Source organism: Anolis carolinensis, unplaced genomic scaffold, assembly GCF_035594765.1.
Source record: "Anolis carolinensis isolate JA03-04 unplaced genomic scaffold, rAnoCar3.1.pri scaffold_11, whole genome shotgun sequence".
NCBI lineage: Eukaryota > Metazoa > Chordata > Lepidosauria > Squamata > Dactyloidae > Anolis > Anolis carolinensis.
The window spans coordinates 12,214,226-12,229,972 of record NW_026943822.1 but is presented as its reverse complement, the minus strand read 5'-3'; the positions used below and the strand labels follow the sequence as shown (position 1 = coordinate 12,229,972).

The window sequence follows — 15,747 nt, the reverse complement described above, 5'->3', positions numbered from 1 at the left end:
TGAAGATAACTAAACCGAGTTGTTAAGAATGGTTGGCAGAATGGAAGACGCCATCATGGATGGTTCCTAATATGCTGCCATTCAGATTTCAACATATCTGTTTTAGTACAGAAATAACCAGAATCAGCATGCTGTAATAATGGTTGGAAGTAAAGGTAAAGGTTTTCCACTGACATCAAGTCTGGTTGTGTCTGACTCTGGGGGTTGGTGCTCATTTCAATTTCTAAGCCAAAGAGCCAGCGTTGTCTGTAGACAAGGTCATGTGGGTGGCATGACTGCATGGAGCGCTGTTACCTTCCCACCAGAGCAGTACCTATTGATCTACTCACATTTGCATGTTTTCGAACTGTTAGTTTGGCAGAAGCTGGGGCTAACAGCGGAAGCTCACTCAGCTTCCTGGATTCGAACTGCTGATCTTTTGGTCAGTAAGTTCAGCAGCTCAGCTGTTTAACCTGCTACGCCACCAGGGGTTAATGGGCAATTCTGTTTGGAGGCAAACTTCCCTATGGTGAACCAATTTCTTCATTGTGTGCCTTCAAGCCAAGATTATTATTATTATTATTATTATTATTATTATTATTATTATTAGTGTATGACACAGCAAACAAGATAGATATGCTGGATTTCCTTTCACAAAATCACAAGTCGAACACTTCCCAAGTGTCTAGGACTGTGTGATGTATTTTCGGATGATGCGCGCAGATCCCAGTAGGGTGGCCTTTTGCAGTTGGCAGATCGTTATTTTGTCAATGTCTATTGTTACCAAATGCCGGCTGCGATCTTTTGGCATGGCACCCGTTGTTGTTGTTGTTATTGTTGTTGTTGTTGTTATTTTATTATGATACAGCAAACAATATAGATATGCTGGATTTCATATCACAAAATCACAAGTCGAACACTTCCCAAGTATCTAGGACTGTGTGATGTATTTTCGGATAATGCACGCAGATCCCAGCAGGGTGGCCTTTTGCAGCTGGCAGATCGTAATTTTGTCAATGTCTATTGTTTCCAAATGCCGGCTGAGATCTTTTGGCACGGGACCCAGTGTGCCGATCACCACCGGGACCACCTGCACTGGTTTCTGCCAGAGTCTTTGAAGTTCAATCTTGAGGTCCTGATAGCGGCTGAGTTTTTCCTGTTGTTTTTCGTCAATGCGACTGTCACCTGGGATGGCAACATCAATGATCCAAACATTTTTCTTTTCCACAATTGTGATGTCTGGTGTGTTGTGTTCCAAAACTTTTGTCAGTCTGGATTCGGAAGTCCCACAGTATCTTTGCGTGTTCATTTTCCACAACATTTGCAGGTTTGTGATCCCACCAGTTCTTTACTGCTGGGAGGTGGTACTTGAGGCATAAGTTCCAATTAGTCATTTGGGCCACATAAATGTGCCTCTGTTTGTAGTCTGTCTGTGCAATTTTCTTACAGCAGCTGAGGAGATGATCCATGGTTTCATCGGTTTCCTTGCACAGTCTGCATTTTGGGTCATCAGCTGATTTTTCGATCTTGGCCTGAATTGCCTTTTTTCTGATGGCTTGCTCCTGGGCTGCAAGGATCAGGCCTTCTGTCTCCTTCTTCAGGGTCCCGTTCGTGAGCCATAGCCAGGTTGTTGTTGTTGTTGTTGTTGTTAATATTATTATTATCATTATTATTATGGACTTACGGTGGTTCTACGGCAAGCCTGTCATGGGTTTTTCTTGGCTAGATTTGTTCAGAGGGGGCTTGCCATTGCCTTCCTCTGGTGATGAAAGTGTGCGAATTGCCCAAGGTTTCCATGGCCAAATAGAAGGTTCAATCCCTGGTTTCATGGCCCAACGCTCAAACCATTTTACTTGGCAGCAAATCTGATTGCTTTTCTGCCACTAACTCTCCATCTGGGTTAGCTGTGAAGACAAAGCTGGTGCCAGCTATCTGAAGAAAAGCTAGGACAGCATTTAATAGTACTAGAGAGCCATTGTGCCACATAGTTGTTTTGCAAGCCAGAGTCTTGGCTTACTTTGGGGTGAATCTTGGCTGTTCCCTGAGGAGGAATCTCTTCCAGTCTGCTGCTCAAAAACAAATGAAACGACAGCAAATGCATTAAACAGCTGGAAGGTCCAGGCCCGTTCTTACAACTTTGGACCTTGCCGTCTTCAAAATGATTTTTATACATGCCAGAGGTGTCATTGGTCACAAAAGTCTTGGCGTTTAGAGACTTCAGCCCTGAATTGGCTGAGACACGCTGTCTCCAAGTGGCAGGGAGAAGGAGCCACCCGAGAGGCACCTTTTTGGCATCCAAGGCATTTGAGAAGCAAAAATGTTCCATTGGTCTTACAGAGCTGGTACGAAAGGCGTTGTTCATCTATGGTAAGTGACAACATGATGGACATTACTGGGCTGAAGCTGTTTTATAAAATGATACAGAAGAAGAAACCAGCACCAATTTGCAGCAAGCGACTGTATTCCCAGGGCAAGGCATACTCTTCCTCCCCACTTCTGTGGACCGTTTGGCCTATTTGCAGCTGCAAAGATCCTTAAAATATGGTTCTGACTATAGCACAAGGTCAGTTTGCTGCAATTCATTTGTGTCCAAACATCTAGTCCCACTTTTTGAATATAAAAATCAGTATGTCACTTATCATAGCCAATTTTGCACATTTATACTCAGATATGTGTTCAAAAAGACATCCTTCCAAGTAGTTGAGCATCGGATTGCGGTAAAATTAAAAAATCTCTCCAGGAATCTCTAGATCCTCCAGTGTGATTCTATTAAATTAATTCTATTAAACAATTATTCAAGTATAGGATGATATATGATGAAATCTCTTAAAGCTAATTCTCAAAGTGGCATTAACTCAAAACTCCACTTGAAGTAAAAGCTTGAGTTGGAGTCTTGTTCTCTTTATCCAACTGGGAGTCTGGTTTGACAAGCTATCAGCAATTCCCAAGCCCACAAAATAACTTTAAGTTACAGGAATGCAAGGGGGTTGCCATACCAATGGTAGTTTCCTGAAGGGTGGCTTTAGCAGATCAGAAATTATGTGCAGCACATAAAGACTTCTAACAATGAGAGAGTGTGAAGCTCACACAACACTGCCCAAAGCAGAGCAAACTCTCTTGCTCATGAAACCCTTTCCAGCATTTACAGCTGTCCCTGGAACTCACTGTCTAGGGTTTGTTGTTCTGCCGCGAACGTGCCTATTTTTATAGTCTTCTCTTTGGATTTTTGCCCTGAAGTCCCTGGGTGCATCTACACTGTAGAATGAATGCAGTTTGACTCTATTTTAACTACCATGGCTCAATGCTATGGCATCCTAGGAGCTGAAGTTTGGTGAGGCATCAGTGCTCTTTGGCAGAGAAGGCTAAAGAAAACTACAACTCCTATGATTATATAGCACTAGCTGTGCCCAGCCACGCGTTGATGTGGTGAAGTATGGTGGTATGGGAAATAAAGTATTGAGGAATTGGTGGTAGTTAAGGTAAAGGGTAAAGCTTTTCCCCTGACATTAAGTCCAATATAAATGGGTTATATAGCTGCGTGGAAGAGCCATGTGTCTACACTGCCATATAATCCAGTTAAAATCAGATAATCTGTATTTTATAGGCAGTGTGGAAGAGGCCTAAGTGAGGCCTAACTCTGCCTGTCCCCTGGGTGAGTGGGTTGCTAGGAGACCAAATGGGTGGAGCTTAGCCTTCTAACTGGCAGCAATTGGAATAAAAACAATTATTCCTCTCCCTCTAATTAGGACTTTATTTTTATTTTCTTTTTGTTGTATGAATGTAGAGGCATGGATGAGGGGTTGTGCTGCCAAGTGTAGTGTTTCTGGGATGTGTAGTTTTGTTGTTTTGTCCTAGGCCGAAATTTCATTACCCTTTTATATATATAGATTGATCTATGGAAGTTAAAGTGGTGTTAACAACAACACCCGTGCAAACACCTTGAAGCAAGGCTAAATTGTATCCACAGAACCGGTATCTATCTATGCTTTCGTGTATCCACATTTGACAAACCTGGCCCACCTTTAGACATTTTCTTGGTCTTCCAGCACAAGTCTATGATATTCTCCAGCCAGAAGTAATTCAACCCAATAAGATTTGCTATTATCTGCAGTTCAGTAAGCAGGACATGTCACAAAACTGGCTTCTTGGAAGTAATAATAGGTCATTATGTGGAAAAGGTGCCCAGCTCTCTCCACAGTAAGAGGATGGTATAATGATAACATCTGGGACTTTTGTCCTTCTCCAGAAAGTGGCCATTGCAGATCATGGCTGTATCCACTGCAGGACAGTGCTTGAAAAGTATGCATCAGTTCCAGAGTTGGCAGAGCATCGCTGTTCCCAAAAAAGGTGTTTCTGACGTCGGTGCGTGCAAAGACGCTCCTCTCCCTCGGTCCCCAGCCATCTTGCAGACATTTGCAACATAATGAAAAGGGACTCGGATTAATAAACTGTCAGGGAGAATCAACAAAGCCTACGACTCCTTAAAAGGGAAAGGAAGCCAAGACGGCAGCGTTTGCAGAACGGTGACCTTCTTTTATCTGTTCGGCTGCATCAAACTTTGCATCGGCAGTTGTAAACCACAATCTAGAATAGTGCATGCCTTCCATGGAAAAAGGCTGCTGTTGAAAGCTCTCCAGTAGCAGAGTTGGGGAAAGACCTTTCCCAAAAGAGAGCCACCGAAGGTGGTATTTGGAAAGGTGGAATGGACACCTGACTTACTATGACAAGATTAGGCAACTCTGGAGGGTCTGTGAAAATGTTTTTTCTAAGTGAGCATCCAATATAGGATAGGTTTGCCTTGGAAAGGATTCAAAATAGCACTTCAGCATCAATACACCTGGTTTTGGTTGTTTGGTGTCAGTGTTTTCTACAGCCTGCTTTGCAGCAAACTGAGTATTGGGTTGTTGTGCATTTTCCGGGCTGTATGGCCATGTTCCAGAAGCATTCTCTCCTGACGTTTTGCCCACATCTATGACAGGCATCCTCAGAAGTTGTGAGGAATATTGGAAAACTATTCCTAAACAGGAGAAGGAGAGGGCCTTCTCGGCAGTGGCCCCCCGGCTCTGGAAGTCTCTCCCTAAGGAGATCAGGTTAACTCCTTCCCTGCCCATTTTCCACCGGGAATTGAAAACATGGTCGTTCCAGAGCGCGTTTAAATGAACAGGCCCAATAGAGCTGTCATTAGGATACTTCTTTCTGTTTTAAAAGCATATGGCACTTTATCACTGTTACTTATTTCCATGATACAGCACTTTATGAAACCTGTCCCCACTGGGTTTGCTTTTAATTTCTCTGATTTTATCTGCTTGGATTTTAATGTATTGTCCATTATTTTATTTTGTGTATCGTTGGAATGTTTTAAGTTTTTGTCAAATATGTTGTGTTGTTGTTCCGACTTGTCCCTGGGGCGGGATATAAAAATAAAGTATATTATTATTATTATTATTATTATTATTATTATTATTATTATTATTATTATTACACAGCAAACAAGATAGATATGCTGGACTTCGTGTCACAAAATCACAAGTCGAACACTTCCCAAGTGTCTAGGACTGTGTGATGTATTTTCGGATGATGCGAGCAGATCCCAGCAGGGTGGCCTTTTGCAGCTGGCAGATCGTAATTTTGTCAATATCTATTGTTTCCAAATGCCAGCTGAGATCTTTTGGCACGGCACCCAGTGTGCCGATTACCACCAGGACCACCTGCACTGGCTTCTGCCAGAGTCTTTGAAGTTCAATCTTGAGGTCCTGATAGCGGCTGAGTTTTTCCTGTTGCTTTTCGTCAATGCGACTGTCACCTGGGATGGCAACATCAATGATCCAAACCATTTTTTTCCACAACTGTGATGTCTGGTGTGTTGTGTTCCAGAACTTTGTCAGTCTGGATTCGGAAGTCCCACAGTATCTTTGCATGTTCGTTTTCCAATACTTTATTATTATTATTATTATTAAACAGAAGCCCATCATAGAGTTTTGTCTAAACATTTTCAGAAGCCGAAATGTTTCTGCTGGAAGACCTAGGAATTCCTCTGTTTTGCAGTTTCTCACTTCCACAGATTTAGTTTTTCTAACCCCAGTGAATGTGGAAGGCTTGCTGGATTGTTAGGCAATTTAAAATGTGTGGCTATCAAACCTGCTTGTTTGTCTATTTGGAACATCCTTTCACAAAGAAGCACCCAAAATAAGAAACACACAGAGAAAGAAAACAGTCACGTTAATTGAAAACGTTTAATCGTGAACGGAAGGAAAAGTGCAAAACCACAACCACATGAAACCCATCACAGAAATGCACACCGCATTATTAGCAATGTCCCTTTCACGCTACACAATGATAACACTCAAGGCGGAGAATTTATGCCGTTTCATGCCACTTTAATCTGCCATGGCTATGGGATCCTGAGAGTTGTAGTTTTAGACTTCTTTGCCAAAGGATGCTGGTGACTTACCAAACGTCAAAGCCCAGGATTCCACAGCACTGCGTTGTGGCTCAAAGTTATGGAATCCATGGCTCAATGCATCTGCACCCATTGCTATGGGATCCATGGCTCAATGTGTTTCATGACTCCCACTACTTTAAAGTGGAGATGTACTTTATGATGCCATCTTATTTCTCATGTTTTATGGACACCTGGCATTTGCACTTTAGAGGAAAGTTCCTAGAATTACCTGCCAGTGAGTTTGAGCATTTCTTGTTTACAAACCTCTGGTTTGCATAGCAGTTAAAGTGGAATCTCCATGCTATACCAATGCAGCGTAAAAGAGCTCCAGGACAAAAAAAAAAGGCCCTATAAAGTCCGACTTGACATTAGTTCACTCACTTCTGACATATCTACAACCTTTGTAAACACCTACTCAAACAATCTCTATCTTACAGCAGGGATGAGGAATTTTTGGCCTCCAAGATGCTTTTGATTTCTACTGGGTGCGTCTACACTGCAGAATTAATGCAGTTTGATACCACTTGAACTGCTATGGAATCCTGGGAGTTATAGTTTGCATGGAATCCTGGGATTTATAGTTTGCATGGAACAATGGTTCCACCGCATTGAGCCATGCAAATAAAGTGGTGTCAAAGTGTATTAATTCTGCAATGTAGATGCTTGGTAGAAGTCCTAGGCCAGTGGTTCTCAACCAGTGGTTAGGATTTCTGGGAGTTGAAGGCCAAAACATCTGGGGACCCACAGGTTGAGAACCACTATCCTAGGTAATGGGAGTTGTAGTCCAAAACAAGGGGAATTCCATTCCCAGCCTACTAAAATTGCAGCTCACCCTGGAATTTAAACAAACTCCTTGTCTTTATTTCGTTTGCCTAAATAATGCATTATTTCAAGACTTAAGATCGTGGTACAACTGTAGTTGAAGCCAATGGAGCAACTTAGGCTGGGTCCATACTGCCATATAATGCAGCAGACCCTATAATGCAGTTCAGGTTGCATGCTAGGGGTCTACACTGACCATATAACACAGTTTCAAACTGCATTATCTGGCAGCCTGAGTTCTGACTCATTCCTGCTAGACAGGGGTCTGTGTTATCATACTTTTATGCGTAGGAAAGCAGTTCCTTGAGATAAAGCTTCACTCGAAATGGAATTGGTATTCCAACATGTGCTTAAAGATTGCAGCATTGAAAAGGGAAAAAGTGCCCCATTTTTGAGGTGAACAACCTCAAGCATATAGTCTACTAACTACAATATTTTCCCCAATAAAAATAAAACTCCACACTATTAATTTTGGGTTAAAAAAATAATGTTTGAACAAACCCTGTGAGCAGCACTGCCAGAGACAATGTTATCGATCTGTCTAGACCCATGCTACTAAAACACAACTTTTAAATAGGATTAGCATATATGCTTTGGCTTGATGCCCATGCTTGTAATTATTGAAAATTATTAAAGAAAATAACAGTAATACAGGTTGAATATCCCTTATCCAAAATTCCGAAGTCCTCCAAAATCCAAGATATTATGATGCTTATTTATTATGTTACGATATCTTTGTTTTTGGATGGTTTCGTGTATGCAAACCTTGTTCCGCGCACAAAATTATTTAAAATACTGTGTATAAAATTATCTCCATTCTGTGTGCATAAGGTGCCTATGAAACATAAAGTACTCCCAAATCCAAGATATTATGATGCTTATTTATTATGTTACGATATCTTTGTTTTTGGATGTTTTCGTGTATGCAAACCTTGTTCTGCGCACAAAATTATTTAAAATATTGTGTATAAAATTATCTCCATTCTGTGTGCATAAGGTGCCTATGAAACATAAATAAATGTTGGTGTAGAATTGGGTCTCATCTCATGAGGCATATGCAAGTCTTCCAAATTCTGAATAAAAATCCAAAATAGGAAACGCTTCTGGCCAAAAGCATTTCAGATAAGGGATACCTGACCCATACGAAGGCTAGATCTGGTCAAATGTATTCTCTTTTGATCCAAAAAAATAAATAAATTAGGTAAGCACTAGTTTGTGCTCACGGAGAAATGTTATTGATAGTGCAGAAAACGTAACAAATTATGCTTAAAGTGCACAACTTAACTGAAATCATCCAATGGTTTTAACTGCTCCTCTCAATGAGTTCAATCTCGGGCATCTTCAGCAAAGGCGATGAATCTGTCTCTTTAAACCTTTTTATTCAGGCAGGCTTCTAAAGATGAAGGTTTTAATGATCAGTTTGGGGGTTTGTTGTTTTAATGGTTTTACACTGGGATTTTTTAAAAAAAAATAATGTTTATATTTAATCCTTTTTTAATGTTCCTATATTTGTGTAATTGAAATGGTTATACTGATGGATCTGGACCAAGCTTGGCACACACACACCTGATATGCTGAAATTTGAATACTGGAGGGGTTTGTGGGAACTAACCTTCCTTTCTGGGAGTTGTAGTTCACCCACAACCAGGGAAACTGTGGTCTCCACCGATGATGGGCCTGAACCAAACTTGGCATACAGAATCCCAGGACTAACTCAACCTACTGGAGGGGTTTGAGGGGACAGACTCACTACAATGGGAGTTGTAGTTTACCTATAGCCTACTGATGGTGCATCCAGAGCAAACATCCAGTGCTGTATTTATTTCCCAGCACTGAACATACTCATATACTGCATCTTGAAATTAAAGCTTGTAAGGTGGGATTACAGCACAAAGCTCTTGTAAACTTTAAGCTTGAACAGGGAGGTAAGAAGATCGTGGTGCCATAAATCTGGGTGAATCTGTACCCTTTCAAGGGAGGGATGAAGACATGAGAGCAAGGAGAACAGATTGTGGTGCTTCTTTAGTTCCATCCAAGATTATTATTATTGTTATTATTGTTGTTGTTGTTGTTATTATTATTATACGAGGGTTATCCAGAAAGTAGATTATGTTTTGGAATTAAAAATGAACAAAGTATAGAAGAAAACATTTACCATATGCAGTTGAAAGCCACACCCAAATACCACTTCTCAACATAGTCGCCATTCAAATCTAGGCATTTATCATAGCGATGAATGAACTTGGCAACTCCTTCCCCACAAAACTCTATCGCTTGTGTCCTCAACCAGCCGGTCACCCCTTTCCGCAGCTGCGCATCGTCGTTGAGGATGCAAGCGGCGGAGTTTTGTGGGGAAGGAGTTGCCAAGCTCATTCATCGTTACGATAAGTGCCTAGATTTCAATGGCGACTATGTTGAGATGTGGTATTTGGGTGTGGCTTTCAACTGCATATGGTAAATGTTTTCTGCTATACTTTGTTCATTTTTAATTCCAAAATGTAATCAACTTTCTGGATGACCCTCGTATTTATTTATGCCCTGCTTTATCTTGGAGAGTCAAGATCAGGCATGGGCAAACTTCAGTCAAGATCCATCTTGAAACTACAAGGATGAACGGGAATATAAAACAGGTACCTTTGTCCATCTCCGTGACGTCACATTGCCCAGCACTTTGTCCTGCTTCCCAATCTACTTGGGTTTAAAGTTACATGGTAGTCTTCCTCTAGCCAACCTGGAAACTTTATTTAAGCCAATTCTAATTTCTAGAAACCCGTATCAAAATTATTCGGGCATGAATTTCACTGCTGAAGCTTTCCTCCCACGCTTGATCTTGTGTGTTCTATAGTCATGCATTGAAAGGTGACGGTGGTGGTCCTAATAGGATTAACACGGTGAAGTATATATGTGTGTATAGGTGATGGCAAAATCTAGTATTGGACTTTCCATCAGTCAACTCAACATGTTTTCACTGTCGTCACCTGCATTCGTTTTGTCTGGCGACGAGGCACAGCTCAATGGCTCAACCTTTCAAAAGTCCCAGGCTCAATCTCTGGAATTTCCTGGAATCCCAAAATACTTTTGTCTGAAACCCCAGAAACAACGACCAGACCCATAGATGATACTGAGCAAGATGGAACAATGATACGTCTTCCGTTTTGGTCGCTTCGTCCTGGAAGTTAGTTGTCGATTGCCAGCCTTACCATTCACTCGTTTTGCTACATAACTTTTGCATACTTTGAGCCATAATGGACACTTCTAAACTTAACAAATGGGGTCTCCCTCAATATTCTCTCACACCAAAAAGAGGGAAAATACATTTTGCCCTAAAAGTCAAAGGACCAAATATTGTAGTCCACCATATTAGTCCAGCATCATCATCTGATGTGTAAACACATCTACATTCAAAGATCTTGCTTTAAAATAATACTGCTTAGAAGAAGAAGAAAAAACTTGTATTCATCATTCATTGTTAGTGGGTGTATGACCCAAGTGTCCTGTTTTCTAACAAGTTAACTACATATAAGTGGCATTTAAGCCGCTAAACAGGGCACATTGAAAATCTTCTTTTTCAAAACCAAGGTCCGTCATCCTCGTCGTCCTCTTCCTTTTCCTTCTCGTTCAGGTACAGAAGGGCAATTTTCTTCTCATCAGAAATCACCGATCTTTGGTCAACCATCCTTTGCAGCTGGACAGTCTGATCAAATGTCAACACCTCTGATCTGCGTTCATTTTCAGCCTCCTTTGGCCCGCTTTCCAGCAAATGGGCCTCTGCTCCTTTCTTGCTTGGCACAACAATGGTTGCTGCTGGACTTCTACCTGCCACGTTGGTTACATCCATCTGAAAAGTAAAAGACGTTTCCTTAGGTCCTATCTTTATATGCTCAGCAGATTGGCTGCTTTCTGAGGGCCCGTCTGTTGGAGAAAGGTCAGCAGCGCTGAAACTCAATGTTTCAGAAACAGGTCCATGGAATATGATCGACCTTCCAGGGGTTTCATTGGCGCTCAGTTGGATGTGCCGCATCGATCGGCTCATCTCTGTGGAGCCCACTTCTTCCAAAACATCTTCTCCCGAAGAACTGATGCCAGAGGATTCTGAACCTTGGCACACGATGTGCTCAATGCTGTGGATTTCCTTTGGCCCTAATTTAATGTCCTTTATCAATCCTTCGGAGGGAAAGATCTGGACCTGCTCATTGAGCTTCAAGTGCTGTTCGGAAACAGGCCCCGTAAAAACAATTTGCTCCGTTACAAATTCCTTCGGGCTTAACGTGATGTGATGTACAACGGTGTTTGTATTCCGCATCTGCTCCTTGCTGTCTGGATCCGATTCAAGCGTCTTGTGGAGAGAGTCTTCGTAACTACTTTGGTCTGCTAAGCGGGTCTCTCTCTGTCCTATTCTAATGTTTGTCACTGACTCTTCAACCTGAGCATGGTCTCCAGAAGAACTGAGCTCTGTGAACCCAGGAAGGACTCCTTCATATATAACCTGCTCAGCATGTACTTCTTTCGGCTCTATCCGAATGTGCCTCACTGTTCTGCTGGAGTCTTCTGGCCCCTTCATTTGCCAAAGGGTCTCACTACTCTGATTCGACCTGTCCTCAAACACGGTTTCTTCAACGATCTGTTTTGAACCCAAGGTGATGTGTTTAGAGGACCGGATATCAGTTGAAATTTGTGCCTGAGCAGGACCTTCGGAATCACTCACTTCCACTGTTTTATGAACAGGTCCTCTATAAATGACTTTTTCTGTGGTTTGGATTTCTTCAGGGCCATGTCTGAATTCCCTAACGGATTGACCGACACTTGCTGATGCTTCCGTCCCAAAGTCGCTCCTGCCAAACTCCAGGCTGTCGGAAACGGGACTTTCATAGCGGACCTGCTCAGTTCTGTGAATTTCTGTCGGACTCATTACAACTTGCTGCACTCGCCTGTTAATATCGAATGACCTTTGCGAAGGATACAGTTCCTCTCTACTCTCAGTCACCACGCTTGTGAAGACGGGGCCTTGATGGATAACTTGTTCGTTGGAAAGATACTGCAAGCCATCATGACTACTGAGTTTGGCTGAGTTAGAAACCTCTTCTACAGTCCAAGGTGCAGAAGAAACATGTACACCAATGTTCTTGCTATCGGCATCGCCACTTCCGAAGCCTTGTTTCCGGTATGCATCAAAATCTCCTTCGGTTGGGGACGGAAACCTGACCTCATCAGCCATATCTTTGCTGAGCAATTCTGAAGTAATCTGGTTAGGCTCGAGTGTCTGGGACAGACTGACTTCTGCAACAATGGTAACCAATCCTCCTTTTTTGGTGTTTTCCACTTTTTTAATGTCCACTTCCAGGCTGCTGGCATCCCCGTGACTCTCTTTTGTCAACACGGAGAGTTCCTGTTTGATGCTTTCAGGAAGAGTGTCGTCAAGCTTTTCTAGCGCTTCTTTCAACTGATGCTTGGGGTCCTTTGACTCTTCAGCAAAGAGACTTTTTATCGATTCCTGAAACTCATGCGGGATTTTGATCTCCTTCTCAATAACAAAGGATTCGGCATGGGCCACCTTCTCCTTGGCCGCTTCCTCCTTTGAAATAAAGGTGCCCGCCTCTTCCCCCACCAGCTGGTAGATCGTTTCTGGTGAGCCTGGGCTCTCGCTTATCTTTGTTTGAGACCCCTGAAGAAATTCGTCTTGCCACGAATACTTCACGGTCGATTCTTCTTCAATATGGATCTGGCCATAGACGGAGCTCTCATCTTCCTCGTGACCCAAGGGATGGTCATCTGGGGTTGACACAAAGTACTTTTCTTCATCGACTATATCATCCCCTTCAGCTACTTCTTCTACATGGGACACAAGGACACTGGGTTGCTTCTCCTTTGTGCCCCTTTCAGCTTGTGTGCTATGTCTCTCTTCGTAACCATAGTGTGGGTGTTCCACCATACTGGGAAACGTATCCTCAGCTTCTTCCACTTCGAACGGTGTGGAAAACTCCATTCGTTCCTCAGCTGAAGACCCGAGCGGCTCCTCAACAATCTCAACACGAACAGACCTTTTCGGTTTGCCTTCCATTCCCTTCGCCCCGGCGTTAATGATGTCTTCTACGACCTCTTTGGATGGAGCTCCTTTACTGCCTTCTAGGACCTTTTTAGCATCTTGCTTTAAGAAGCTAACCAAGTCAAAATCCTCAGAAACATCCAGGTCAGGCTGAAGTGCCGCCTGGACTTTGATTTCAGTCTTTAATTTTCCAGCCTCGAAGACTTCTTTCTTCTCAAAGGAGGTGGCTTTGGTCGCAGGCGGAGGTCCTGCTTCGGAAGGCTTTTGCACAAAACCTTTCAGGATGTCAGAAACAATGCTTTCGGCTATGCTTTCTGTAAGCAATGTATCCATTCGGGAGCCTTCTTCTCCACTGACTTCACCTTCTCGGGTGACTTTCACTGAGGCTTCTCCTTTCTGACGGTCTTCGGAAGATGCTCTATGTTCCGCTTTGTTGGTCTTCACCATTTGCACATCCAAATGAGACGGGATCTCAACGGCTTCTTCACTTTGTGTCACCACGCTCACATTTCTGCCCCTTTGAAACAAATGACTTTCCTCCATCTCTGTATCTGCTGGAACGTTTTTTCCGGACAAATCTTTTCTCATCTGGTCTTGCCATGTGACATCCTTGGGTGTTTTATCTGCCACAATCGTGTCATTTGCTTTGTTATGTTTAATGGCAAATTCTTCCGCTATCTGTTTCTTTTCTGTGTTCCGTTCAAAGTTAGCCTTTCCTTCGATTTTGGCTGGCTTCTCTCTCAGCCTCTCCATATCAGAAACTGCTCTTTCTTTGGCAAATACTTCTTTTTTCTCACCACCTTCGAGCAAAACAATCTTTCCCTGTTCCGCCGGCTTGCTGTCTTTGATCTCATTGTTCACCACAGTATGTGTCCTGTCTACTGTTTTCTCATATTCAGTTTCTTTCGAACTGGAGCTTAGGCTGCGAGGTGGAAATGAAGAAATGTTAACTCTGGCTTTCACATTGTCCGATCTATTCGGGTATGATGTTGTACCTTTCTGGATGCTTGTTGATTCCTTTGAAAAAGATACCGTCCTTCCAGCTTCGGTTGTTTTCCTTTCAGGAGGAAATACTCGTCGGGTTTCATGGCTAGTAAGATAGGAAGGAGCAAAGGCTATGGTATCTCTCTTCTCCATTACGGTCGCGTCTCTTTTGATCGTGGATGAAGGATGATACTGTGACTTGAAGGCATCTCTTGCAAAAGTCTTCCCAGAAGCTCGGTTGGTTTTTGTTTGAGATGAATAAACAGTAGAGCTGTGAATATTCGTTGTGGGAGATTTATATCTTGCATCAACATCCCGGATTGCTGGGAAAGTCCTCTTCCCTTTCCTCTGTTCATAATCTGAACGGCAGTTGCTGTATTCATAAAGCATGTTCCGGACACCTGTCAGTAAACAAAGCAAATCAAAAGCATGACACTTAATACAGTATCCTTAAGTGATGTCCAAACAAAGCAACACAAGGGGTTGCAATCTAACTACAGCTAATAATAATGTTAAACACAGTCTCTATTTTGCCATCCAAAGACATTCAATCTTGCCTGTCCTCCCAGAAACATGACAAATGCAAAAGGCTATATCATCTCAGCAGGGCAGTCCAAGTGTCTTGTCTTATTAAATGAACAAATAATATCACTTAGCAATTCAAACCTTGTGGCAACTTCCTTCCATGCGCTTCGTCCCACATAAGAATCCACTGGCTGCTCTCTCCTTCAAGCAAAGCTCTGCAACATAAAAAAACAAAAACAAAAATCCACATGGCTTTACTTTGGGAAGAAAACAAGACAAAACAACCTGTAGCATTTCTTATGGACAAGGACTTAATGCAAGTGAGAAGACCAATGTTGTGACCTCAATGTTCCTTCTCTTTCATTTCTAACTTCCCAAGATTTTCCACCCCTCTCCCTTTTTCAGAGTGAAACATTATACATTATGTGATATCTGGCAATCTCCTTTGGAACAGATAAAGCGGGATATAAATAAATAAATATAATAATAATAATAATAATAATCTGCTTTAATGTTTGCATATTTGTATATTTTAAATTGTATGCTAATGGTTTTATGTTAAGCCGCTTTGGGGAGATAATTAATAATAATAATAATATAATATAATAATATAATAATATAAAAAATAATATATTTTAATTGTATACTAATGCTTTTATGTCAAGCTGCTTTGAGTCCCCTTTGGGGAGATAAGGCAGGCTATGAATACTAATACTAATAATATATTATAATAATATATTTTAAATTGTATAGTAATGCTTTTATATTACACCACTTTGAGTCTCCTTCGGGAGTGATAAAGCTGAGTATAAATAATGATAATAATAATATAATGTAATTAAAATTGTATGCTAATGCTTTTATGTCAAGCCGCTTTGAGTCCCCTTTGGGGAGATAAAGCAGGGTATAAATAATAATAATTATTAATAATATATAATAATATAATAATACA

The 15,747-nt window shown here is 41.8% G+C and overlaps 1 protein-coding gene across 1 annotated transcript in view; it reads right to left on the bottom strand.

Moving 5' to 3' along the window:
• Positions 1 to 6,193: 6,193 nt before the first annotated feature.
• synm (synemin) overlaps positions 6,194 to 15,747 on the bottom strand; it is a 36,103-nt gene continuing 26,549 nt past the window's right edge. Inside the window, exons 3-4 of the mRNA XM_008119346.3 lie at positions 14,937 to 15,010; positions 6,194 to 14,671 (exon numbers count right to left, since the gene is read on the bottom strand). Of these exons, the coding sequence (XP_008117553.2) occupies positions 10,812 to 14,671; positions 14,937 to 15,010 (3,934 nt within the window). The 3' untranslated portion in view covers positions 6,194 to 10,811. The remainder of the gene's footprint in view (positions 14,672 to 14,936; positions 15,011 to 15,747) is intronic.